The sequence below is a fragment of the Meleagris gallopavo genome, chromosome 5 (genome assembly GCF_905368555.1).
Source record: "Meleagris gallopavo chromosome 5, MGAL_WU_HG_1.1, whole genome shotgun sequence".
Taxonomy (NCBI): Eukaryota; Metazoa; Chordata; class Aves; order Galliformes; family Phasianidae; genus Meleagris; species Meleagris gallopavo.
The window spans coordinates 15,271,855-15,298,729 of NC_139408.1; the positions used below are offsets into that span (position 1 = coordinate 15,271,855).

The 26,875-nt window shown below is 44.7% G+C and overlaps 2 protein-coding genes and 1 non-coding gene across 3 annotated transcripts; 1 reads left to right on the top strand and 2 right to left on the bottom strand.

Moving 5' to 3' along the window:
• Window positions 1–1,002: 1,002 nt before the first annotated feature.
• RPLP2 (ribosomal protein lateral stalk subunit P2) lies at window positions 1,003–5,818 on the bottom strand. The gene is made up of 5 exons (XM_003206311.5): window positions 5,662–5,818; window positions 5,099–5,222; window positions 3,304–3,352; window positions 1,545–1,643; window positions 1,003–1,123 (listed from the first exon to the last, which is right to left on the bottom strand). Exons 2-5 carry the CDS (start codon window positions 5,219–5,221, stop codon window positions 1,047–1,049), a joined length of 348 nt encoding a protein of 115 aa, XP_003206359.1. The 5' UTR covers window position 5,222; window positions 5,662–5,818; the 3' UTR covers window positions 1,003–1,046.
• On the bottom strand, window positions 3,011–3,143 carry LOC116216719 (small nucleolar RNA SNORA52). The gene has a single exon (XR_004160036.1). It is a non-coding gene; the product is annotated as a small nucleolar RNA SNORA52 (small nucleolar RNA).
• A 219-nt stretch (window positions 5,819–6,037) lies between the features above and the next one.
• Window positions 6,038–22,055, top strand: PIDD1 (p53-induced death domain protein 1). Its single transcript, XM_031553463.2, has 16 exons — window positions 6,038–6,293; window positions 7,245–7,607; window positions 9,254–9,667; window positions 10,363–10,566; window positions 11,360–11,414; window positions 11,617–11,818; window positions 12,469–12,594; window positions 12,902–13,081; window positions 13,639–13,786; window positions 14,818–14,953; window positions 15,596–15,746; window positions 17,162–17,285; window positions 18,171–18,289; window positions 18,643–18,750; window positions 19,813–20,018; window positions 20,678–22,055. The coding sequence occupies exons 2-16, from the start codon at window positions 7,343–7,345 to the stop codon at window positions 20,913–20,915; spliced, it is 2,676 nt and encodes an 891-aa protein (XP_031409323.2). The 5' UTR covers window positions 6,038–6,293; window positions 7,245–7,342; the 3' UTR covers window positions 20,916–22,055.
• The last annotated feature ends 4,820 nt before the right edge of the window (window positions 22,056–26,875 follow it).

Genomic DNA, 26,875 nt, shown 5'->3' on the forward strand with positions numbered 1-26,875 from the left:
GGCCAACATTATCAGCTTGTGCCTTTTTTTTTTCTTTCTACAACTTACATTGACGAAGAATTATAGTGCAGAGTGCGCCATGACCCCTCTCTCTTGAAACTACCTGTGGAGACTTGGCACATCACATGTGCTGCATGCACACTACTTGTGACAGCCAAAGACCTCCGTACAGTCATTTGAAATTGTCTGCCGGAACTGTTTCCTAACATACAATAGTTCATAAGAGCAACTTTATAAAAGCAACGCTTGCTTTCCTTCCAAGTTGATGCGTTCTTCAGGCACACCAGAGATTACATTCAGTCTTCCAAAACTATTGTTTTCCTCAGAAAGCTTTTTGTTGTTGTTCTAATCAAGATTAAAATCCTGGTATTTCGGCTACTGCTAGAACAGATTAAGAGTACAAAAAGAACATCTTTACATTGATCTCAGAGTTCCACTAAGAACAGGATAAATGCTTTTTTTGTTGCTGTTAAAGGTTCTCTGTTAATCCTATGGATGCTACGTGAAATCCAAGTATAGTCAAGCATTTAATTGGTGCTGTCCCCTAGGTCCCAGAAGTGTGAAGCAGTCATGAAACCACTTGTTTTCTGTAAACATCTACAATTAATTATTATAACTAGCTCTAAATTGGTAAAGCTTCTAGACTAATTGAGATTCACTCTCAATTCAAATGGCTTCCTATGTTATATAACAAACAGATGCCCCAAATGAACTCCCTTATTGCTGAACAGGACTCTTTCCAGAGTAATTGAGATAGGAAAACAATAAGAAGTTAATATCAAGGAAAATATTTATACACAGTATTTAATAAAAAGGAGTCTCAAAAGTAAGCAGCCAGCTTTATAAACGCTTAGCCATTTCCTGACAAGTTCAAAAGTAAAGTCCCATGGCTCCTCTCTATTGGCACCTCTCTATTTCACTGAATTAAAGCTTTGTGAGAGCTATCTAAAGAGCTGTCAGAATTCAACAGCAGTTACATCGTCATAATAACAAACTCAAAAAAAAATTTAAACAAACAATTTTAATAATTTCTGTATAACAAATAATTAATCAAATAGGCCAAATCCCATGTCATCATCAGATTCTTCAGATTCTTCCTTCTTCTCTTCTTTCTTCTCCTCAGCTGAAGAAAACAGGCAAGCCAATGGTTAGTATTTATCTTTTTGTACACAGGTTTTCAAGAAACACATTTTAGTGTTCTCAGCTTCCACATTAATAGTGTTTGGACCTCCATGGTTGATCTTCAATAGGACTTTTTGTTCCCTTTCAGTAGTCAAATATAAACACTTATGGGACACAGACACTGCTACTGAAGGGATATCCTTTAAGCAGTGAAATCTGATTTTCAGTTCTAAGCCAAAACAAACTTCAAAGTGGACAAAAAAGAGCAAGCATTTCTCACTGCCCATAGCAAAAATAACAGTTTAGTTCATTTTTCAATCATGTAGTGATCTGTTAAAGTGTTGAAACTGGGACATAAGCATTAAGATTTGAACAGAAAAAATGGAACTGCCCTGTAACAATGCCTCTCCAGTCATACTCACCAGCAGCAGGGGCAGCACCTGCAGCAGGAGCAGCAGAGACCCCTCCAGTAGAGACTGCCACAGCCCCCCCAGCTGGCATGCTGGCAAGCTTTCCGTTACCTGAACGGGAAACAAGAGAACTATTGAACTGCTCGTGGCCAGCACAGTCAGGCAAGAACAGAGATCAAGAAAAATCTTACTCCATGTCACATGAACTGAACTATCACTCCATCACTATCACTGCAAGGAACAAGAAGCTGCACCTGTAAAGTATGAAAAAACCCACCCAACAAAAAAAACCTTAAACCTCACGTTGAAAACTTATCCTGAAAATGGTGATGCATACTAATAAACTTTCTTTTTCATACAAAACCTCAGATTTTTTTCAAAAACTATCATAAGAACAGTAGCAAACACATCCAATTTGACATGTACAGACATATTATGTTTTCTGAATAAAGCCCAGAAATAGATAATCTCAAGATATCTCCAAAAAATATGGGTTGTTTTGCTTTTTTTTTTTTTTTTTAAAGGGTACAGAAAACTGTGAGTGGATGACTGGGGTTGTAGGGAGGAAAAGAAAAAAGATATTTATTGCAGAGAGTACAGTATCTTAACCAAATTTTCCAATACCCTATGAAACCTATCGCATCTCCTGGGAGATTAGCAAACTCATTTCTGATTTATGCTCGTCTTTGGAAAAGTTAGCTCTCTGGCATCTACCTTTCACATAGCAAGGCTCCCTTGGCATCCAGAGGTCACGTACACTGTATGCTTGCTTATATCCAGTTTCTAGGAATCTGTTTCCAAATAATTCCTTGTTACTTCAAGCTCTAATGAACCAGCCAAGTAAACAAACATGTTCCATATGCATGTCAGTAAGTTCTAAGAAACAATTTCTTTTAAGAAAAAGTATTACATAATGAAACAATTAATGTGTTGTAAGCACACACATAACGGCTCTCTTAGGCCTTCAGACCACATCAAGAAAACACCCCGTTACCACTCAGAACAGCAATACCAGGCAAAGTCCTGACAATATTTAAGCAAACATATGCTTAAAAGTTCCCTTTTGCCTAAGTATTTTCAAAAATAGAAAATAATTATGCCTAGATCTTTGCACTACCTCAACTATGCATTGTTTCAGCCCTATGATCCAGTCAAATAATGTTTTAAGTCCCAGATTCGATTGGAGCCAGCAGGTAAGAGCACAAGCTTTCAAACATCCTTCAGCACTTAAAAATTCTGTCCTTGAGAAAAGGGATTACTAGATGTGGGGAGTCACAGAAGAGATGTGTGCTGAAGAGGCTTGGTATGGGGTTACACTGGGGGTGTAACTTGCCTTTAAGTGCACTGACACTTAATTACAGTTAACAGCAAATAAGTAAATATCTTAAATAAGAGGTGTGTACAAATGAGTAAATGCAAAAAAAAAAAAAAAAAAGAAAGAAAAAGAAATAAAGAACAGTCAATCCTTCTTTCATTAAATATGTCCAGAAAACTATGTCATGAGCAAACTACCAGTAAGCTCATACACATTTAAGTCTTCCAGTATAATATGGTCCACAAGCGAAACCCCACAGGTACTGGCACCAACCTGCTAGGAATTAGAATGGACCTGCTGAATTTCAAGCATTTCAGCAGAAACACAGCATGAAAGTCCTCAACTGCAAGAGGAAAATGGTGAATAATCAGGAAGTTGGCAGCAATTCTGCGCTCCCAAGTCTAAGCTACCCAAATAGCAGAGGCAATTATCTGTGACACTCAAGACTGTACTTACCCTGAGCAATGACGTCCTCAATGTTTTTTCCATTCAGCTCACTAATAACCTGTGTAAATTACATTTACAACATTAATAGCTTCAAAACAACATGAGTATAAGCTACATTTAAACAGGTACTGATTACTATGTGCAATGCCTCCATCCTGCTGCTTGCACAGCTCCAGCATTCCTTATTTCTCAGTGGAAGGAACAAGTCATTGCAGTAAGAACTGCATCTAGATTTTTTTTCTTCTCTGCAAAAGCTTCTTTGTGAAATCTATTACAAGAAATTCATAACGAATCCATGAACTTTACAAAAGGCAAGATACACAGATGTCACCAAGCCAACTGGGAAACCCCACTAATGGTCTGTTAGTTGCTGTGGGACTGTTTGCATATGTTGCTCAATATCCACTGGGAGGCTCTGAAGTGCTGGGCATCAGACCAACAACCAAACAGGGCCCTGTTCCTAACATTACCAAATGTTACAGCCAAGCTGGTTACACCCCTGCACTGGCACAGAGAGTCCTAACTTCAGTTTTACTACCATTGTTATACCAGCAAGGGTGAGGAAAGCAACACACAAAAAATGATCAAGCATTTTATAAAAACAATAAAATACCTCACAGATCTTACTGGTGAATTCCTGCCAAGAGCGTGAACACTGCAGTTACCAAAGAATTTTTGGTATATTTCCAGCACACACCTCCTGCTTGCGCATTGCGCACTATCTGTGAAATTACATTCTTGTATGCCTGATAAAACTAGAAGATGCTTTTGGGAGCCCACTAGATTTATGCTGGCAAAAAATGCAGCCAGTGCAAATAGAAATGAATGAATTAATCTTGAGTAGCACCAATTCCAGAGATGCCTTCTCTGATAATGGAGATATTGGAGGATCACAGAAAACAAGTAAAGTATGAAGGTATTAAAGAAACGTAAGCAAGCCAAGGCAGAAGGACCTTGTGTTTAAACAAGAGCACCATAAGTTCAAGTCAAGATCCCGAACCACATAAGGATGCTCTCAGCTAGGTCCATACATTATTGGATTGGGCTGATGGCAAAACAGTCTAGAGCTTTCTCCTCCTCTCCAGAAGCACTCTGCATACATGTGTGGGGCAGGTCCTCTCATCCCATGGCCATTTATCCTTCAGCCCAAAAGAAAAGACTGCTGCCTCACAAGAAACATTCAATTAGGATACTCTCTCTTTAAAAGCCTGTTTCTCAATACAACCATTTCAGCAATTATTTCTAAAATTGTCCTACATCCTATTACTGAATACCTTAACTGTCCACATTATAATTTACCTACGTTTCTTGCTGATGGTACAAAGGTTTCTTTACAGTACACTGAGACAACATAATGCTGAATATCAGATCTTCAGAAATGTTTGTTGTTAACTAAAACTGACCAAAAGCCAAAGTTAAGCATTCAAGTGCAAACCACACATTACATTTGAACAGAATTCACTTTCTGTAAATATTATCTGTAACTATCATCCCGTTATATTTCAAATTCTTTGGATTTTATGTCAGAAGGCAGCAACAATTGACAGAGGTAAAGCCAGACTTCTACAAAGATGTTGTACAAAATAGTTCTGATGGGATAAGCAGCATTTTGGAAGTCACATATGGAATTACGCAGTCATGACTACATATATGTATGTCGTGTAATGTAATGAAATCATGTTATCAGTGAGAAGTAATACCACACCAACATAAAGGGAAAAAAAGAAACACTGAAGACAACAGAACAGCTACAACATTCAACACCAACAGGGACATAAGCCCTGGAAGCAGAGTGCAGCACCACCTTGTTCAGGCGTTCATCATCTGTCTCGATGCCAACGCTGTCGAGGATTTTTTTCAAGTCCTTTGACGTGGGGGACTCATTGCCACCAAGGACTGCGAGAAGGTATGCTGCAACGTAACGCATCCTGGAAAACAAAAACGAAATCTTTAATGCCACAGATCTAGCTTGATAACCGGTCCTTTCCCTTTCCTCTACTTATTAAATAAAACTGTGGCGAGAGGCCGCATTCCCGCCTCCCGCCACTGCAGGCCCAGCACGGAGGCCGCGAACCCCGCCGTGCCCAGCAGGGCTCGCTGTCCCGATAGCCCGCAGCCGGCGCGGCCCGACGCCTCCCGATGTGGAAATCGCCCCTCGCCCCGCAGCCCGCCCCGCCTCGGCGCTGCCATCCCGTCCCGTCCCGTCCCTCTCCTCAGAGGCCCAGGCCGGAGCACATGGCCGCCATTACCCCCCTCCCTGTCCCGAGCGGTCCCGCCCAAGCCCCGCTGAGGGCCGCGGGCGGGCGGGGAGCGCTCATTCCCGCGGAAGGGACGACGGTACGGGACACAGAGCCGCCCCGCGCTCACTTGGCGAGGCGGTGGCGGCGTGAGGCAGGCCCGGGACGTGCGGTCGCTACGACAGCCCGGCGGCGAAAAGGAAAGGGCGGGGCTTCGGCAACGCCTTCTTCCCGTCACCTCTCAACAACGCGCGCTTCCATTGGACTCGACCAGGCGAGCGGGCCAACCAATGGGGAGCTGAGGGATGCTCGCGACAGCCGCTCTGTACAGCAAAGGGCTGCGCATGCGCGGTCGAGGCGCAGGGGTGGCAGTCGTCGTTTCCGCTTTGTGTAACCGAAAAGTTCCTCTGAAAGGGTTCTATCCCAGAACGCACTGTTTGCTCCCCCCGTGAGAGGCTTGCCCTGAGGAAAGAGCCTCTCCTCAAGGGCACGGCGCTTTCCCCCCGCTGGTAGAGCACCGCCAGGCTTTGCACCTGGGGAAGCGCCTCATAGCACCGCTCCGCCAGCAACACTGGGAGCGCAGCAAACACCGCAGGGTCCGATGCCCCCGCCCCCCGCGGGCCCGGTCCCGCTGCACAGGGCTGCACACCCCGTGTCCCCGCACCCGCTGCCGCGGCACCTCCCCCTCCTCGGCCCGCCCCGGGACCGACTTGGCAGGAAGCGGCGGGGCCGAGCCGCAGCGGCCGGGCGCGGGGACGCAGGGTGTGTGTGTGTGTGTGGGGCGGTGCGGTGCGGGAGCGGGGGCTCGGGGGCTGCTCGGAGCTTTCCACAGTTTTCCACAGTTTCACAAAGTGCTTGCCAAGTGTGTCTCTTGGAAAGTTTCTGCTCCTTCCGGGAGCTGCGTGCGATGGCTCTTTTTGGGGGTGCTACCCGCCGTGGCTTAGCGCCCTGTTTGGTGGTGAGAGTGGCAGCCCCGTGCCCTATGCAGTAGCCCTTATATATCCTCTCCCCAGCCCTGCTGCATTTGCTCCACTGCCCTTTGCCTGTTTCCATCTCCGTATTCCAGCCACTGTTACCCGATTTCACAACTGGGTTGGATGAAGGTTGGTGGCAGCGTGCTGGCCTGGGAGAGCTGCTACTCCTGTCTCTGCATTCCCTGCCCCGCTTTCCCTGCTTGCATGTAAACCTTCTCACTGAGGCACTTTATGTTCTGCACAAAGCATAGGCACTTACATTTATACCTTTTAAAGTTTGATATTTATTATGATAGATAATTGGAATAACAGATATTTACTCCGTTCCCTGAATTTGCAGATATCAGCTGGGAAAACTTAGATGTTCTCTCTAGGAACAAGAAGCTTCTTTACAATGAGTGGTGAGGTGCTGGAACAGGCTGCCCAGAGAGGTTGTGGATGCCCCATCTCTGGAGGTGTTCAAGGCCAGATTGGATGGGGCCCTGGGCAGCCCAATCTAGTATTTAATGTGGATGTTGGTGGCCCTGCATGTGACAGGGGGGTTGGAGATTCATGATCCTTGAGGTGCCTTCCAACCCTGGCCATTCTGTGATTCTGCAGAGCTCTGCATTTCTGTCCCCTCTGCCCACAAAGCTTTTTGTCAACACACCTCCTGCCGTCTTATTGTATCTCTAAACAGTTTCCAGCCACCCTAGGCTGGGGCAGGAGGCCTTCAGCGTGCATATCTGTTCTCTTTCAGAGCCATCCTTTCTCTTCTTCCCCATCCCGGCAGCCTGCCGTTGCCTGCCCGCCTGGCAGGTCAGAGCATGTCTGGTCCCCTTGGACAAGACGCAGAAGATGGCAGAGCTGCTGAAGCTTGTGGAAGAGCATGAGGAGGGGGCTCCGGGGGCTCCTTCGCTCACTGACTCCTGCTTGGCAGACAACAGGCTCACTCTGGATGTTTATCCCGATGGCTGTTGTCGGCTGCTCCGGCTGTTCAAGAGGCAACCGGCAGAGGTGGTGCAGGTGGAGCTCCTCCGGCTCAGCAGTAACGATCACTTGCTTGACGCTGCGCTGATCATCCTTCCGTATCTGAAGCGCTTGAAGTCCCTGGTGCTCAAAGGTGAGTTCCTGGACCCATCACCTAGCTTCATGTTGGTGTTTTTCCATCTTTCCACATCTGCAGAACAAGCTGCCGTAGAGCTTTTTTGCTCCAGTGACCTCTGCTGGGGCATCGGCACTTAGTCTTGCTCAGAGCTGCACGCAGATTTCAACAAGAATCAGCTTCTAGACATTTATATCCTTCTTTTGCCTCTACAGCTGCGTAAGGACCAGTTTTTGGAGCCTGGTTAGGTTGACGCTGCAACATTTTCTTTATCCATTCTCTAGAAGAAGAGCAATTTTTGCACAGCTGTGTAAAAAGAGGGAAATTAAAAAATGCTTTTGATAACGTTCGGCTCCTCTTTCATTTTTGTTAGTATAATGAGCTGCCCTTGCTGGGGTTTGTTCTGAATCAGTCCTAACATAATCCTTGCATTGTGTCAATGAGCATAGGTTTAGCACACACCAGAGGAGGCTGTTCAATATTTTATAAAAGTATGACTCGGAGTGTGTGTCATTCAGCATTCTGTAATGACATACATCTGAATTATAACATTTCTTGATTTCCTTATCTCTTAATTGTAAGAGGGTCTCAATATGAATGGTATAATTTTAGTATTAGATTGAGTCATTTGATCTCTGGGAGGTGAAATTTTAAAATCACGAGAGATAAAAGAATTCAGGGTTCCAGCTGAAAGCTCTCACGACTGAGCTTCATTTCTACACCTACCACAGATTGCTTATAAAATCTCATACAGATCATTTTGTTTGTCTTTTCTCCCGCAGTAAGGTGAGGTTAATGGCAATACCTTTTATGATACTTGTTTTGTACACATACTCTAAACATCCTGAAGTGGAATAAAATAGTTGGACTGGGATTTTAATGTCCCAGGTACAATGTTTCTCTTAGATTGTTTACATTCTTTGCCATTATGTAGCATAACAAATGTTGCCCTCACAGGTAGAGTAGTAGAAGGAGAATAGGAGACAAAGAAGAGATGGAGAATTCTGGAAGCTTGCTTTTGTGTGTGCTTGACTTCTTTTTCCAAGGTGCAACCACCAGTTTGAGTGTCCCAAACTGAGGCACCTTCTCTCTCTGTGCTTTCATCCGGCCTACACAATACTGAATGAGTTGTTGGGTTCTTTTGCCACATTTTCACTGCTTTTCTCATCTGTCTTATAAGGGCAGGTCTCATTCCTTGGGGCTGTTCACTCCCTAACAATGTGGGCAGAGTCTGGAAGGTGTGTGAGGAAGTTCTCCCTTGTCCATAAAGCACTGTGTGTTGCGCACTGATGTAGGGACTAGGGGTAGAATGTTGAGGGGCTTGCAAGAGTGTGTGCCATTACACTGAGTGATGGTATGTGTATGGAGTGGCCTGGTTCTTTCTGAACTTTGCCCCACATGTGTTAAGCAGGGTTCTATGGGTTCACTGTAACGTCTGTTGGTTTCCCAGCAGATCTTCATGATTATACCCCTTTCGCAGATCAAGAAACGGAGTCAAGGTGCAGAAAACCTACAAAACTTTGTAATTAGTGCTGCACATTGTGATCAGAAACTCACCATCATCTTAGTCTCCATGTTATAGCTTCAGAAAAGAGTGTTATGTGAGGCTGATGAGATATTCTTGCACTATATTGACTTCTTCCCCCACTTCCCTTTGCACCTAGGTGGCCATGTCAGAGATGAATTTGGTTCATGTCAGCACGGTTCCCTGACAAGCTTGTCACCAGATATTGGGACCCTGAGATGTCTCACTCACTTGGATCTCAGCTTCAATAGTCTTTCCACCTTGCCCAGCTGCATCCCTTGCCTCACCAGCCTCCGCATGCTCTTGGTGAGCCACAACAACTTGGTGGCTCTTCCTGAGAACTTTGGCTCACTGAGCAAGCTGACTTTCTTCTCTGCTATGAAAAATCAGCTGAAGGACTTACCTCAGAGCATTGGGGAGCTGGCAGCATTGGAGGAACTGGATCTCTCAGAAAATGTGTTGGAACATCTCCCTGAAGAGGTTGGAAATCTGCACAGCTGCACAGAACTGGATCTCTCTGGGAATCAGCTATCAAGCATCCCAGATTGTTTAGGTACCTGTTTTCTTAGGTGGTAAGAAAGAGAGTCTGCTGAGTTTTTGATACAGGCTAGGATCCCTGAGCCTTTTGCTTCTGTTCCCAGAATTGCTAGGACAAAGTGTCTGCTACACTAGAGCCAAAATGGGAGGGATATCCAGAAAAAACATGCTTGGTTGAGTCAGTCCCTGTGGGCATTAGGAGGGCATCTATGGTCCATGCTTTCTGCTTCTGTGAATCAGAAACCCTCCTAGGATTTTCATGCAACCTAATGTAGTTGAGTCTGGCCTGGTTGGTTTTTAGGAGCATCCAGAACTGGAAAAAAAAAGAGCTGGGCCTTAAGAGGAGGTAAAACAGCTTGAAATCAGGCTCTGTGTTATGGAGCAACCCACTGAGCCAGGCTCTGAATTCCAGTGCCCAGCTTCCTCTAGCTTTACTGGCTCTTGACTCCTCTCTTTTTGCCCAGGAGGTGCCATTGATGCTGTAAAGCATAGAACAGAGGTGGCTGCATTGCCTCTCTGCTAGTTCAGCAGCCTTGCTTATTTTGGGAACTAAAGATACGTAGAGCTATTGTGCCTTTCCCTTATTGCACATGTGTGAGAGGAATGGATATCCAGTGCTGAAAGGCAGGAGTGTGTGAGCGTGTGGAGAGAGCTGATGTGCAATACAATTAACAGCATGGGTGGGGAGTCATTGCCTGTTCTAACCTGCAGGCAATTTGAAGTCTCTGCGGCGGCTACATCTTCACAGCAATCTTCTGGTGACAGTCCCTGCATCGCTCGCCAGCCTGCCCAATTTGTCCAGGCTTGATCTGCAGAGCAACCTCCTCCGTGCTGTCCCCCCTGAGATACAGACTGCACCATTTGTGCACCTCCGAGGCAACCCTTTAGGAGAAACTGAGCTGTCCCTGCAGGCTGGTAATTGCAAGGCTTCTGCTTCTGTGGGTTTGCTCAGCTGTTCTCTTGCTCGGCCCAGCATGGCATGAATGGGTTTGAATTAAAGAAGAGAAGCAGGGGGCAATCAGATTAGTGTTTATTTGTGTGGCGTTATTATTAGGTTGTAATGATTCAGGCAATTTGTTTTTATGAGCCTGAGCCTGTTCTGAAGGTCTCAGAGGTCCTAGAAACTGGCTTGCTAGTCCTGCTCTTCAGAAAGATTTTTCAGTGAAAGTGAAAATTGGATTCATATGAAACAGATCAGAAGGGTACAATAAGGGAGAATACTGTTTCTTGGACTTGGTGCATGACCTTCAGGCCATGGTGGCTCACGCTAGAAGCACAGGAGCAATCAGAGATGATTCAACTGTGCAGTTATCTCCTGCTTTGCCCTTCTTCCTTGGCTGCAGGGCAGCAGCCCTTTCTCTGAGATGAAGATGATGAATGAGCAGAAATCTGAGCAGAGTTTCACAATAGTGCTTACATTCACAACAGGCAGCTATAGGTGATCAGTCATGGTCCTGAGAGCTCTGGGTCTGGTAGATTTTCTATCTCCTAAGTTTTACTGGGGGAGAGAATCAGCATTTCCAGTGTGCCCTGGCACCCCTTTGCTTCTTCCCATCCGCCTGCTGCTGCTGCTTGATCTGAAGCAGGGTTCCTTTACTTCTGTCAGATTAGGATTAAGCCAAAACTGGAAGGTAAATTCAACCTTTCTTGTCTAACTTCATCTAAATAACCTCTGCCTCCTCTTCCTACTGAAACCTGGTTGCTGCAGATGAATCCAGTGCCACAGAGCTACGAAGACTGTTCCTTGCACCAGAAGAGGATAGGTATGCTTCTTTACCAAGAACTTATATTACAGTAGTGTAACAAGGCCCCAGACAAGATTCTACATTGTAGACATTCTGTATGTGCATAGGCAGCTTACTGCCTCACTAGGCCAGTCATACACAAGGTGGGAGATTTCTCTGCTGACTTTTTGAAGGGTCGGAATCATTGCAGTGTCACACATTCATGTATTTCTTCTGGAAGTTTCACAGTGACCTCTGAAGGTTGTGAAGTGTTCCTGGCCTGTGGCATCCGTTTCTACTTTCCACCAGAGGCTGCCTCTGACTCTCTGCGGATCCACTTCCGAACCTTGGCACCAGACCCTCGGTGGGTGAAGCTGAGACACCATGATGTCCTGCTGAGCAAAGTCCTGGAGTTGCAGCCTCATGGGGTCAAATTCCAGCAGGTGAGGGCAGACACAGGCTGTTGCTGAATGATCTGCCTATGCAGTAGCTCAGCAGAGTCTTTTGGGAGTCTTTTGGGACTGTAGAGCCAGCTATCCTTGTCACTGCTATTTGTAAGTAGCTGCAGGATTTACTGTCAAAGAAGCTGCACTGCAAAGACTCAAAGAACATATCCAACTTCCTTGGTACTGTGCTGTTCTGGCTCCTTTTCCTTCCCAAGTACTTCTGCTTGAGCTAAGCTATAACCTTCCTTGTTCACAACCCTCTTTCTTCATGATTTTTAGCATTTGCCCTTAATCTGCAGGGAAAATAGTTCATGTTGTTCCACAAAAGTCTGATAGTGTCATTTTCATTCATGCTGGTAAATACTTACATCACCAGCTCTGTCATGGGTGACAGCTATTCACTGGAAAGGTTACTTTGCCATTTCTGCCCACAGGCTGCTTTTCCTGCAGTCACAATACACAGCACATCAGACGTCTCCTGTCACCTCTCCTGAGGCTGCAAGACAGAGCAGATTCCCATCTCCTGCTCTACTCCCTGCCTATGGGCCTTGCTTTTCCTCTCCTTGTTTACCCAAGATGCCACTGAGCAGAGCTAGGATTGATTTGAGGCTTTATGTTGGTGTCTTACGGGACTGCTTTTGTGCCAGGAGGTAGAGATCTGGATGCCATATGCCTCTCCAGAAACTCTTCACAAGCGTGAGGTGGTTGTTCGGACCTTTAGTGGGCAGAGCTGGAGTGACCTGAGAACACAAGTGGAGAAGAGAAAGTCAAAGGTAAGCAGGCTGGAATGACTGGTGACACACATCTTTCCTGTCACTCTCTTTGTTTTTGCCCAGCCATGGGGGAGTCTGCTTGAAATATCTCATGAGCTGTGTTTTGACTGGCTGCTATGAGATGGAGTGGATTTCAGCTGTAGGATTCCTTTCTCATGGAGGTGTGTCTGCTGGAGGTGATGACTTGCTACTCTTTCCATCCTGGTGCTCTTATCTGTTTTGGTGTTACTGCCTCTATTTTTCCTGCCACTATAGTGTTGTGTGGTATGCCCATATGTTTTCACTTCTTTCCTGTCCTCTGTTACAGAAGGACGTGGCTCGCTGTAGTGTTCTTCACTTCTCCTGGTTCCTTGTTGTGTCTCGACTTGTGCAAAATGAATGCAAAGTATCAACAGAGGGGACATTACTCTTTTCCAGTGTGGATCCAAACATCAAAGTGACCTTCCCTCCTGGAGTCACTGAAGAGACTCGCAGTGTCAAACTGCAGGTATGTATGCCTAAAAAAAGGAGTCCTGGTCAGCCCTTGGTGCAGCTGCTAACCTATGTCAAGCAGCAAAACACAGGGTGAAATGTCTGCCCTAGAGAAAGTAGTGTCTGACATGGATGCCTCATGGGCTGACCCATCTCCTAGCACTTTCTGCCTTAGTTTTCCTGTCTGCAAAATGGGCTGCTCTTCAAGCTGCCCCCTATGGGAAAGTGGGTTTCCTTGTGGTGCTCCCCCCTGCAGATCAGCACGAAAATATCATGAAGAGAAGTATCGTTTGCTTCTTGTTCCATTACAAAATATACTGAGCCTGGCAGAACAGCTCAGCAAGTGAGGTTTGGAGGGATTATTTATGCAGATCTAATTCTAGAGCAAACCCACTAAAATTAGTTGTTCTGTAAAGTTAGTGGATGCTGCTAAAGTTCATTATGCTTCCATTTCCCACTGTGTCCTGAGCCAAGAGCTGCATTTGCTTGCTGAGTGCTTGGGGGTGTTCTGTGGGAAATGAGGGGATTTGGGTGTCTGATTTCTCCTCTCTCTGTGTTGCATTCTATGCACAGGTTCTGCCAGTCTCTGCAGAAGAGATAGCGGAACTCACAGCTGATGCAGAATGCAAAGCCAGTCCTCTGCTCTGCCTCTCCCAGGATTCCCTGGTAGATTTCCTCACGCCTGTGAGAATTCAGCTCCCGCTCCCACTTGGGGTCACAGGTCAGTTTATTCTCAAAATTGGAAAATAGAAACACTGTGTGGAAAATAGTAAGCGGCAAGCTGGGCATTTTGTTTGACTCGACTGTTAATAACCAAGTTTTTAGCTTTGTCTGCAGAAGCAGCAAGGTACATTTGTGTGGTTGGTGCTGGTGCAGAGTGGTGAGAGCCAAAGGCAGCTGAGGCCCAGCAGCTGGGCTTCACAGGACCAGCAATGCAAGCTAGGAGAACTGCTGTGGCAAATAGATTTCCCTGCTGAACCACATATGTTTGGTCTGCTGGGTTTGGTATGATGGTTTGGAGAGACACTTCTACAAAACGAGGAAATGCATTGTAAAAGGGCTTTGATTCGTGACTGGGAATAGCTTGAAGTTGATAATGAAGATGCTGCCTCCAGGGATCTACTTTCTATTCTTCCTGCTGATGGATTAGGTTCTGAGCTACTGCAATCTTTCAATTATTATACAATTATACGTGGAACCATCTCCCACTCCGAGTACTAATATGAAGAGCCTCAAATCAGTAGTAGATTTGCCAGGGATTCCTCTGGTGACGTGCTGGATACTCTGTGTCTTCTAATTCCAGTTTTCCCTGGCATGTCTTTGCTTTCTTGTGAGGAAGTAAAAGATTTTTGGGTATTGGCTTGGCTTTTGTTGTAAGACTACCTGGTATTTGTATGTCAGAAGTGCATCAGGATTGAAAAGCCTCCAGTCCACAAACTTAGAAAGTTATAAATCTTAATAGCCCTAAGTACTAATGATGAGAATTGTCTAGTGAGTCTGTGTTGCTGGAGAACATTCTAGCATTCAGATTGCCTTATTCTTTTATTACTGCTCTTTTTTAACCGAGTTTTAGTTCTTGATGCTATAGAGAAAGGCATAAGGCTTAACTGGGCACTTTGAAAAAGTAAATCACCCAAAACTGTGGCTGGGTTTGAAAAGCTCTGGATAAAGGTAGCGAAGTATATGCATATATTCACCTCATGTTAAAGAATTCTGCTGTATCCAACATCTCTTGATCGTTGTTGTCCTTAGGGTCAAACTTGGATTGGTCAAGGCTGCATCTTCTTTGTGGGGATGTGGAGGGCCAAACTTGGGATGATATCACCAATGAAGTGATGCTGGAACTCACTCATCTCTGTGCAGTATTTGAAGTCACCCACTTCTCCTGGTAAGTGCAGGTTTAATCCTGAGGAAATTACGGGATATTTCTCTGTCTTGCTTTTCCCAAACCCCAACCATGAGTTATGCCATTAGTCCTACCTATTTCTCTTTCCCTTTGCAAGTCAGATCCAACTCAGCACTTTGTCTCTACCCAGCGTTTTTTTACCTACTGATCATAACCCTGATCTCTTTGCCTGTTGTGTATTTGCAGTGGAGAAAAGCTTCTGCTCCCCTTGGAATGCTCTCAGTTCCTTGTCTGGCAATGCAGAGAAGTCCAGATTTGCAAGCATAGTGTCTTTAGAGTAAATGCACTCAATTTAGTGCTTCCCACACTGAATCTACAATCCCTCAGCTGCAGGTTTCCAGACCACACTCCTCTCAGCTCCCAAGTTCTCCATTTCTTTCTCACTACCGTCAACCTTCTTCACTTTAAATCTTTCTTCACTTAAATCTTCACTTTATCCTTCACCCTCAGCCTGAGTACTTATATGCTATGAGCCAGAATCAGAGGATAAGAAAGCTGCTGAAGCATGTTTCTCCTGTGAAGAAATGATTACTAAAGACCCAAACTGTTGGCAATCTCATGAATATGAACCAACTTCTCTTCCTAGGCAGGATCCATCCTTTTTCTTAATTCTTTATCTGACAGGTACTGGCTGTGGTACACCACCAAGGCCTACATTGGAGGCATTGCCAGGAAAGTTTATGAGCGGTTACGTATGTACCAGGTGAACTTCATTGCTCTGCAGAGGAAGAAGGACCCCGAGCAAGTCCTGCTACAGTGTCTCCCCAAGCACAAGGTCTGGTATAGGTTGCATTTTCCCTAAGCTCCCTGGGCCCCCTTTTGCAGGATGCAAGGGCAGTAATGTACCAAATGGTCTTGTCACTGCCCCAGGGTCATGGCTGAGGTATGCTGTTACCACTCCGTGTTAGTAGTGTGATACTAGTTCACTGGGAATCAGGGGAAGGAAGACTCATTCTATGCACTGGTGGATGCCATGCAGTGATTTTCTCTGCAAAGCTTGAAAACAGGGCTGTTAAACTCAGCTGAGCCACAGTAACTGGCCTTGTGAATAATGTTAGCCTTCAGAAAACATGAAGCAAAATGTGTTGGCATAAGCTTCACTTACAATATTAAAGTTGACACGTTACTTGTCTGCCAGAGGTGAGTAGTGTGGGCAGCAGCAGAAGCACTGCTTTCGTTTCTACTGAACTGCTTAGAAACGTTGCTTTTCCCAGTGTTCCTTGCTGTTTACAACACAAGCAGTGGAACCTCCTTAATATGCTTCTGTGCAATATCTGATTAGTTCATGCTATGCAGGAGGGCTGTTTGAGCTAAGCTGGCTGGTTTAGTACTGAAGGATAGGGCAACACTCACTTTTCTACTGCCTCTGTCTTAAAGTTATCATCCCTCAGCAGGATTACTTCAGATATTAGCAAAGGAAATGTGTATCTGTGTTTGGAGAACTTATACCTTGACAGTGCAGGTCAGTGAGGCAAGGGTTATTTAATCAGATTACATCTTACTAGCAGAGCCTGGCCTGCATATTCCAAGCCTCTGTATAATCCTCTGATTTGATTACTTCCTTTTAATTTATTTGTTCTCCTGTATTGAGAAGACCTGTGGGCATAAACAACTGTAAGGGTTCCTGATATCTTGGATATTGGGCTAGAATTCTGTTTCACAGAGAAGGCACCAATGGCACTCTCAGTGAGATCAGGATGCTAGGGGTCTGCTTTCTTGCCAGGGATGGTATGGGGTAAAAGAGAAGGTTTACTGATACAAAGAAAAATAGACACACTTGCAACTGCCCCGAGACCCCAGGTCTTGCAGTGTTATTCCAGGTTGCATTACCTAAATGAGTTCTCTGGTGTCCTCAGCTGTGTGCTCTTTTACCATGTGGCTTTCTGCAGAGAAAATGTTTTTGGTGACATACTATGAGAGGAGAATGGTAGCAAGTAAATCTCGGTCTTTGAAGGCTAACGACCTGTTAAAAAAGACAGAGGTGTTGCTGATGATTTTTTTTTTTTTCCTGTAGTAAACATGTCTGACATATAGGATTTGGGGCTTTGTTCATTTGTTTACATCCTTTCTGTGGAAAATTATTTTTCTAAATTGAAGGTGAGCGAAGGGAACATTATAGGCGTAGGGATGTATGGGGACAGATATTTGCTTCAGACCAAAGGTGGGATCCTGTTTGGTCATCTTTGCCAGGTTGACCCAGTGCTGAAGAAGCTGCAGGACCGCTACCGAGGACCTGAGCCATCTGACATGGTGGAAATGTTTGAAGGAGAGCAGTTCTTTGCAGCTTTTGAGAGAGGCATCAGCATCGATATGGGTATGGTAGTGCTGGGCTCCTTTCTGCTCCTGCCTCTCTGACTTTCCTAGCTCCAGGCCTGTTTCTTCTGGGAGCTCTATGCCTGGTGTACTTGCTCACCCACCGCTCACCCACAGGCCATGGACACTTAGTCTGTCACATTTTCTGGTCCCTCAACTTTTGTGTCTACGTTTCCCTATAAAAGCACTTTTTACAGGCTTATGTTTCCTGTCACACTGCTGTAGCCTTCAAAGGGCAATATCCCTTTAATTTTATGACCTATCTGTTTCCTGCCGCTAGTAATGCCCTTTTCCTGGCATCTCAGACAGTGCGCTCAATGCCTGTAGTGATCTAACTCATATTGTTTGTTTCTAGGTGAACATATAGAAAGAAGTCTTTCTTTTTATTTTATTTTATTTTTTTTAACTCTGAGAAGGTATTTCTGAAATGATCCAGAGCAGAGAATTCCTATTACCAAATGTAAAGTGTATCTCTCTCTTGCTTCTTCTATATTCCATTAAGAGAGAAGGAAAAGAAGGAGCAAGGCCAAAACTCACAATGACTTTTTTTATGCCCCACTGTGACTAGATGTCTTAAAGCTGCAAGCTCAGACATTTTGGAGGAGGGACTTGACTCTATCTGCATGCCTTTCCTAGCCTTGCCTTTCATTCTTGAACTTGGTCTCCACCTTGTGGCCATTCTCCTTTTTCACCCGCAAGACTTGCTTTCTGCACAGCCAGTTTTCTGTTTGTACCCAGAAATGATATGGGGATTAGCATTCTTTCAGATCTCAGTAGGAGTGGATGGTAGCAGAAGAGCTGCTGGTGGATGATGGGCTGTCGCCTAGGCTTGAAAATAAGCACAATTTTCAGCACAAATTGAGTGTTGTCTGCTTCTCTGGTACAGATCGCCCTGACTGTGTGGATGGACGTCTGTCATTTATTTTTTATTCCCACTTGAAGAACATGAAGGAAATCTACGTGACTTCCCCTGTAGACAGAAAAGGCCAAGCTGTAAAAGGCCAGGTGAGCAACAATTGACACTGACATTTTGTTTCCTTCATCATTATCATCATCATCGCTTTTATTGTGCTCTGCACTTCATTGACTATACCTGGAAGGATCACTCATCAGGATAGCTCCCTGACTTTACATTCCTGCCATTAACCCTTGGGGTGTTGGCAGAGTCCAACCTTTACAGCAGAAACTTCAGTGCCCCTCCCAGTCACACTTAATTGGGAGGCCTTGTTTATGGACTGAGGATAGATGAGTTTCTCACCTATGAATTCATTCTTTCTCAGGCAGAAACATTATGGTGCAAACAGATCTGCCTGCTGCGCTTGAATCTGAGTCTCACTGCATGCTTTCTGTTTGCAAAGGTCTCTTTCTACCGAGGGGCAGTTCCTGAGAGCATTCCTGAAGATGCCAGCAGGAGGAGAAGAGGACCAGACTCTCTCTGGCTCGCTACTTTACCAATCAAACTGCCTGTGAGTTACTCTGTCTCCTAATCTATATGGGAAAGAGCAGGGCCTTCCTACTCAGCCAATTTTGTCTTCCACTATGACAATGGATGCAAGGACTGATTGCAATAAATCATTGCCCATCTAAATGGAAGAAAGGAAAGTGTCTTCTCTTCTTTTTGAGATATTTTTGCGTGCAAAGGAAGTCTTCTGTAAATAAAATGGAGAGTAGAGTTGTGGTGATAGATCACTGAAACATAGCCAGACACAGTTCCTTGAATCTTCTTATATCAGAGTTCTATTAGATGTGCACAGGAATCTCCCACGTGCATTCTCTTTGTCATGGTGGAAATATCCCACTCTCCATGACAACTTCTCAGAGGAGAAATATGAATAACTGGGAGCAATCTTCAACTTGTGCTCATCTCGCCAGTCAGGGCACTGGAAGGATGCATGATCAGGGAGGGTGGATCCTTTGAATGTATGAAGAATGTGGAGGAAGAGGAAGTGTCTGTTTTGTTTATACAATTCTTAGTCACTCAGCTTATGCTGGCAATGAAAAGAATGGCCTAGGATGAGGTAGTTACAAAGACTGGTCCTAAGTGTTCTGGTATGAGCCACTGGCTTTTAAAGGGCAAGCTGTGTTTTACAGTAGGAAAGGCACTTCATTTTATGAAACTTGACCATTTTCCAAGAAGCTTAAAGCAATAAATACATGTGTAGTCTGAATGCTTCACTTCGGACTGTGTACATGATCCATTTCTGGCATATGCATTGTCAACTGGGAGTCTAGTCAGAGAATATAGATGATTCTTTAAAAAATGCTCTGTAAAGCATGAAGAAAAGATACCAGTACGAGCTGTGACTATGAACATTATGATTTTATATTTTTCCACGGCACTGAGGACTGCTGATCACTGCCAGTGTGAGTGCTCATTGCTTCTTACAGCTGTCCCTTCAGCCCCAAGTTAAAATCTTCCATCCTCCCAATACAAGACAGAAAATTTCAGTATGGAGGCTGAATGACTGCTGTCCTCTATGAAAAGAATTTTCTTAGCAAGTTCTCTTTCTCGCTTCTCTTATACACAGAGATTGAAACCCCGTTGGGGTGAGACCTCCAGTTCATCAAATGGCTTCTCCTTTCCTCCCTTGAACCTGGGCAATGCTGAGACTGGCTACCTGACACAGGCAAACCTGCTGAGCATCGCCAGGCGTGTGGGAGCTGACTGGCAGACCATTGGCCTGAACCTGGGCTTGACCTATCAACAGATTGAGCGCATAGGATACAATAACAGGTAAGATGGGACACAAGAATCAACAGCACACGTAGCTCAGGACAGTAGGATAAATTAATGCCAGTTTTTCACTGGTGTTGTTTCACTGGATAAAAGATGGGTTAACCAACAATTCTTCTCAAAGCACTACATTTTTCATGGAAAACTGATTATTTTATCTTGTTGTTATGAAAAAAAGCTTGATGTTTTAAAACAGTATTTAGAAATAACCAGTCTGATGAGCTTTGTAGTTCAGATGCATCACATTCCTGCTTTGTTCTCTGATCTGGCTTCCTGGCTGGACTCCATCTTTGACAGTGGGCCATAAACCATGGTTAATTGTAAATATCTATATTCAAAAGATCCTGACCAAAAAGTCAAAAAAGTAGGAGAGAGTGTGGCTCATTATGACTGACCTACTGTTCTTCTGGAGGAATTACATTCCAAATCAGAATGTTTTGATTTGAAATTTCTGTTAGAGAAAGATTCTGGGGGGATTTTAGTGCAGGAGCTGCAACTCCTGTGTGATGGCTGGGGAGAAGACAGTCCGCTGAGAACTCTGTGTCTGGATTACTTTATTGTGGAGCTTCAGCTCTTGGCTTGAACTCAGGTAAAGCCTCCTTGGATTGCCAGTCAGGAGAGAGTGTCTTGCTTACTTCCCTGCTTTTCTTTTTCTTCAGAGAGGACCTTGATAAGCAAATCCTGGACATGCTTTTCTCATGGGCCCAGCAAAACTCAGAGGATCCTGACTGTGTGAGCAAGCTGATCAGGGCCATGAAAGAGAGTGGCCGCCAGGACATTGCTGATGAGGTCGAAACCATCATTGAGCTGGGACGGCAGAAATACAGGGAGTCCATCCGCCGTGTGGGCTTGGAGCAGGAGAGCAGCACTGAAGACTCTGCGATAGCCATGACATAGCTCCTAGCAGAAGGGAACGGGTTTTGTTATAGAGGAATCTTGAATTCAAAACAAAACCTAAGGATTTTTGCTCCAGCACCTGCCAGGCTTGTTAGATGAGACTTGTACGCTGGTGTCTTTGACAGACTTCCAGTTTTATTTGACAAATATGTGCAACTTCATAGTCCTGAAGAGGCCTTAAATTGCCTGAAAGTGAATTTTCCCTTGCAGTTTCCAAGAGAGATTCCTCACATCCTCTTTGTGAAATGTGCCTGTGTACTAGTAAAGAAGTTTGCAGAGCTTTGTGAAAAGCATGATATAAATTTCCATTTTAGAAACTGGTCTGGCCAGCTGTAACATTAGCACTGTTGTGGGATTGGCATCAACTGTGCTGAGCAAACTTCCCTGTTTTGTGATCTGAATACCTTGTAAATGGCTGTAAGCATTTATTGCTTTTTAACTGTGCAGTGACTGACTACTGATGTGCCCTTCTCTTCCTGTTACACATCTCATAATATGCCTCAACTAATGGCCCACTAATGGCAGTGGGAAGTTGCACACAAGCTGTTTGGATGTCTACTGTAATCTACGTATGTTCAGCTTCAGAATAGGTTTGGATTCAGCATATCCCACTCTCTAAGCAGTATTTAAAGGGATATTCTCAGTCTGAAAGCTTGTATTAAAATGTCAGCTTGTAACATCCAAAGTCAACCCACAACTTCAGATCTGGTGCTTTCTTCTCCTTTTTCCCCAGTGAATAATCATCAGTGACCAGACGCTGTATTTCTGACATGCAAACGATGCTATTGAAAGAGGGGCATAAAATTATTCCTTTTTCTTAAGACATTCTATCATCTCAGGCCATGGAGCGCATGGAATGAATGCTACAACACTGGACAAGGACTTTTAGACTTGAGCTGTAGCTTTGGGCCTAGGGACTTACTCAGAGCTGATCTCTTAGGCCGTGCTGCCCCTCAAGTTTTGTGCTGGGTTTATATCAGCAGTTGTCTTTTGAGTGCATGTAATCTCTGGTAGCGTGTCATAAGTTCTTGCCTGGAATTTTGATGTATACCAACAAGGTATTTGTTTTTAACTCCAGTTCTGGAGAGATGCATTCGGGCATATTGCTCTCATTGGAAATAAAATAAGCACTTAATTGTTTCATGTCTCTGCATGATCTGCTCTTCCATTTGAGGTATGTTAGACAGAGCTGGGTCCCTTTATGCCTGCTGTCAGAAATACACTGGTGAGCTGGGCAGTGCTGCATGGAAATGAGGAGAAGAGCTCTTGTTTGAGTACTCGTGGCTGCAGGACAGACTCCAGCTGAGTTAATGGTGTCATCACGTCAGCTTTGTTGTGCTAAAGAGGAGCTAACCAGGAAACACTTTTAGGGTATAAGCTTGAAGGATTGAAAGTATGACTGAGGCTCATGGGGAGCAGATATAGGCAGCATCAGTGCTGCTGGAAGAAGTGGTGGGCTGATGTAGGAGATAGGACAGGAGCTAGACATGCCAAAGCCTAGGCGGTGTCATCACAGCTTGTGCAGATAGCATGAGAGGGATGTTAAGTAACTACCTCAGAGATGTATCATTATCTCCAGTCTGCTGCTGCATAGCAGCTGCTGGGCTGGGTGGCCTTGGTGGTAGTTGGTTTTCTCCTTGCAGCGACAGGGGAGATTTAGGCTGGACATTAGGAAGTACTACTTCTCTGAAAGAGTGGTCAGGCACTGGAATAGGCTGCTCAGGGAGGTGGTGGAGTCACTGACCCTGGAGGTGTTCAAGGAACGTTTGGATTTTGTATTGAGGGACACGGTTTAGTGAGTACTATTGGTGATAGGTGGACGGTTGGACTGGATGAACTTGTAGGTCTTTTCCAACCTTGCTGTTTCTGTGATTCTGTGACACTAAGAGAAGCGCTCGACTGACAATATGGAGGTGCTGGGAAATCAAAGCAACCCCCCAACTGCTCTTTTCTTCAGCTGACTTGGCATCAAATATTTGCACTGGATGAAAGTTAACAAGAAACTTCTTCTTTCTAGGTACGTTATCTTTATCCTTAATCTCTTGGAGATGCAGTAACTCCTTCGTAAGCCTGTAGTTGCTATGGATGGGAAATGCTGGTTACAGTTGCACTACACGGTTGAAGGAGCAAAAAAATGAAGTGGCATTTGTCTTTTGTTTCCTATTTTCTTATTTATTTATTTACTTACTTATGGACACTAATTCACTACAAACAGGAGTATTCTCTTTTGCTTCCCAGCTACTATTTACCTTTTCCTGGTGCCTTTCAGACACCTCACAGTGTCCTCCTAATGATTTAGATTTTACTGTGCACAATGCTGATGTGTCCAAAATTCCTCCAGACATATTTCAAAGAAACAAACGTATTTAAAAATAAAGGCTACATATATATGTATATATCTTTTTCTCCTTCTTTTTGACTATAATGTCTACACCTTTTTAGCTCTTATCATTAGAGCCTCTTCCACTTCATATAAACTTAGAGATCTCCTGCAGAATTATCAAGTGTTCCTCCTGGGAGGTGAGCAGGGCGTTTCTCACCTCCACTTCCAGCTCCTGCTAACTAGCACAGTCCTCTGACTGACAGATAAAATGTTTCCAGCCTGTTCATGGTTTAAACATTAATAAACAGAACGGCTTAGAAATGAAAGCCTAAGTAGAGCTCGAATCAGATGATTAATTACACAACAATACCATCAAAACCTGGCTGCTCTCAGCAGAGAGGTGGTGTATAATTCCCAGTAAAAGACCAGAAGGTAACATGCAGGCAGTGAACCCCAGACGACTGCATTCAACTAATCAGCTGAGGCCAGACAGCAATGCTACAAAAATCAGTGCAACCTTTGCATTGCTTTGTTTAGGGGTAGGTGATACCTGCAGGGTTTTCAGGACTGGGTGGGTGGCTCAGCCACAACCCTGCACAACTTGTTACAAGCTGATAGGAGCACAGATGATATCCCACCATTTAATAAAATTTCCTGCTGATTGGTACCCTACAATTTTAATTCATGTCCATGCTAGATAGTGTTATTCTGCTTTTTCTTTTAAAAGGTAAAGGAATCTGGTTTCCTTTCTGATTGATAGTTGTTCCAGTTCTCATCTTCTTGAAGCAGCTCTGGAAATGAAGAAGTCAGGTAGGCATCATGAAGATGGAGAATGTTGCCTCTGTCTTCCTTCCTTGCCCTAGGTCTGAAAGTCTAACCCATGCTGATATTTGCTTTGGGAGAGTGAGACTGGGATCCTTCTGCACAGTTTGTTCACTGAACACCAGAGCAGCTATTGCCTTTTCCAGCAGGGAGACAGCAGAACTGTAAAGTGTACAAGGCACAGGAAGGATGCTCAGAAAAGAGTATACAGAGCAATTTTTATTCTATTCACAGCAGAGTATTACATCTCTTGGGAAGGAATGAAGGTTGCGTAGGTGGTTGCTATCCGCTGTTTCTCAACTAGGTGGCACCAAATGAAATCATCCAACAGCACCTGCAAAAAGCAAAAGAAGGTACTTTTTCCCCACTGTGCGTAGTTCTAACGCTGACTCATTGCTGTGAAATGTTTGAGGCCAAAATATAAATGTTGTGTTCAGAAGGAATTGGATAAATTGGTGGGAAATGATCTGTTAAAAGCCAAATGGATACACAGAGCTGAATGCGTTCCCATGTGGAGGGACTGAAAGGCTGGGGCTGCCTTCTCAGGCAGGAGATGAGTAATACGGCAACAATGGAGTAGGTGGAAAAATTGAAGCAGGCAGAGGAAGCAGATAAGACATCTCTATTTGCTTCCTCTAGAAAGTCAAGGTGTTGTTGCAAGTCCTGCTCCTGCTGCCCTGTGGACGTGGGGAGACTGTGCATGCATTGGTCAGAAATAGCATTGGTATTTTTAGCTATTTCCAATAAAAACCTTGAGAAATTGTTGAGTTCTGTTACTTCATAATCCACAAAGCAGTTGTTAGAAAAAAATACCAGGATGCTGCAGGTCCACCCATGGGACAGACTTAGCTCCAAAGCAGCACTTCGAGACTGGGGCGTGAGCATAGGATGAGGATACAAGTGCTCTGGGTAACCCCGGATTCTAATTATGCTTTATTGTGCTTGCTGATAAAGAGAAGCTTTAGAATGCAGCGAGATGTAGGACAGGAGAGTTGGCCAAGGGACTGGGTAACAAAATAGCTGGAGGAGAGTGTGAGCTTAGGTATGAATCTTCCTCTCGCTTCTTCTTCAGCACAGCCTCTGCAGACTCATATTTCCTCTGGAAACAGCAACGTCTTTCCAGAAGGACAAATGTTTTGGGTTTTCTTCCCTCTAAGACGGAGAAAAAAGGAATCTTTGTGCTTTCTGCTTCTCCTGAGGACAGAGCTGAGATTGAACAGGTACTGTGTTGCTGGTTGGAGCTGCTCCCTTCCAACACCACTTCCCACACAGGTTGTTGGCTTCTGGGGCCCAGTATGTCCTTCATGTGTTTCAGTATGACTACTGTTGGGCTGAAGAAGATCCTGCTGCACTGAGAGCAGCAAGAAAACAGCCCCAAAAATCCCTTACAACAGATGGTTTTGTCACAGCCGAGGCAGAAAAAATAAGATCCTGCTGTTTATACAAGATATTTTGTGAAAACTGCTGTGCAAGGACAATGGCTGGAAGGCGGAGGTTGAACCATCAGCTTTTTCAGGTAGGAGCTCAGGGTCCCTCAATAATACTGCCCTGAAAGAGCTGAAGACAGTTCCAATATTTTATCAGCTCGTGGCAATAATGCAGCCTCCAGCTCCCTGCCAGCAGCCGTGCCCAGAGCAGGACCTGGAGGCTGATCTCGCAGCCAAGACTGTGCCATTCATTGGCACTCAATAAACAAAAGTGCCCTGCTTCTTTATGAGGGAGATAAGCACGCAGTGCAGAAGGCTGCTTTCCTTTGTGCTCTCAGTGCTGAGTGTAGGAGTCAGAGCTGGCTGCTGAGCGGGGCCGGAGGTGTCGAGGCACCACTGCTGCAGGAAACCCAATGGAGAAAAGTGTGGGAGTGGGGTCTGTAGTGTCAGGCAAGCTGGGACTGTGCCAGGCACAGAGAGGTACTGCGCTTGTCTGGGGTAGCTCTTCCTGGGCCATTGCATAGCCAGGTTGCAAGATGTCACTGGCTCTGAAAGTCACTTAATAAAGGGGAGAATATTCCATTTGTAACCTTTTTTGGTGAGCAGTGATGGAAACGTGCATTTATTTATTTACTCAGACACTAACAATGCTGAGCCCTGATTTTCCTGTTTTCACTGGAAAAGTGGCAGAAGGGTTTGCTCAAGCATCAAGGGCTTTCCTCCTGTTGTTTATTAGGAATTTGAATCAAATATCTGCTAAAAATACAGCTCCCTCTGGACTGATGGCCAGAGGAGGCAGACAGACCATCTATGTTGGCTTACCTGCATGGTTCTGTGGTCTTGGACGGGTTTGAATCCGTGACTCATTTAATGAGTCTTTGAATTAGTTAAAACTCTTTTGCTTTATTTTTAGCAGTTGGATGCTGGGTGCCTCCCATATCCCCTCTGTGCCCTTACCTTTGGCAATCAGTCCTGTAGTCTCAATGAAGATTGGGTTTATTTGAGACTGATTTTTCTTTGAAATTGTGTTGACTTTTGTTAATAGTATGTTAATTCCTCTTCAATCTTTGTCAGTTAAATTGTTTACCAGAACCATTCTCTCGTCCAGTATGGCCACCGGGTGAAGGCATCAGCAATCGAGCTGATCAGATTTGTCTTTTTTAAGCCTTGGTTTAATACCCACACTCATCAAGCACTGGAAACTTTACCAGCACTCCATAACTTACTGAAATATAAAGCAATGCAAATGGGGAAGGAAGCTGAAAAATGAAACCTCTGGAAAGCTTCTTCCTATTGGCAGACTGAATTCGATGCGCTTCCTTGGCAGTGTAAAAACAGTTCATATTCTCTTTGTCAGCCAGGCTGATGCTTTCCCCACTTTTTCCTCT

Excerpts from the sequence above, each read along its gene's own strand:
- RPLP2 (XM_003206311.5), bottom strand. The coding sequence starts at position 5,221 with ATGCGTTACGTTGCAGCATACCTTCTCGCAGTCCTTGGTGGCAATGAG. Across the intron at positions 3,353-5,098 it reads ATGATGAACGCCTGAACAAG|GTTATTAGTGAGCTGAATGG; the intron begins GTGGTGCTGCAC and ends TAATTTACACAG. Across the intron at positions 1,644-3,303 it reads TGAGGACGTCATTGCTCAGG|GTAACGGAAAGCTTGCCAGC; the intron begins GTAAGTACAGTC and ends TTTCCCGTTCAG.
- PIDD1 (XM_031553463.2), top strand. The coding sequence starts at position 7,343 with ATGGCAGAGCTGCTGAAGCTTGTGGAAGAGCATGAGGAGGGGGCTCCG. Across the intron at positions 9,668-10,362 it reads AAGCATCCCAGATTGTTTAG|GCAATTTGAAGTCTCTGCGG; the intron begins GTACCTGTTTTC and ends TCTAACCTGCAG. Across the intron at positions 12,595-12,901 it reads TGGAGAAGAGAAAGTCAAAG|AAGGACGTGGCTCGCTGTAG; the intron begins GTAAGCAGGCTG and ends CCTCTGTTACAG.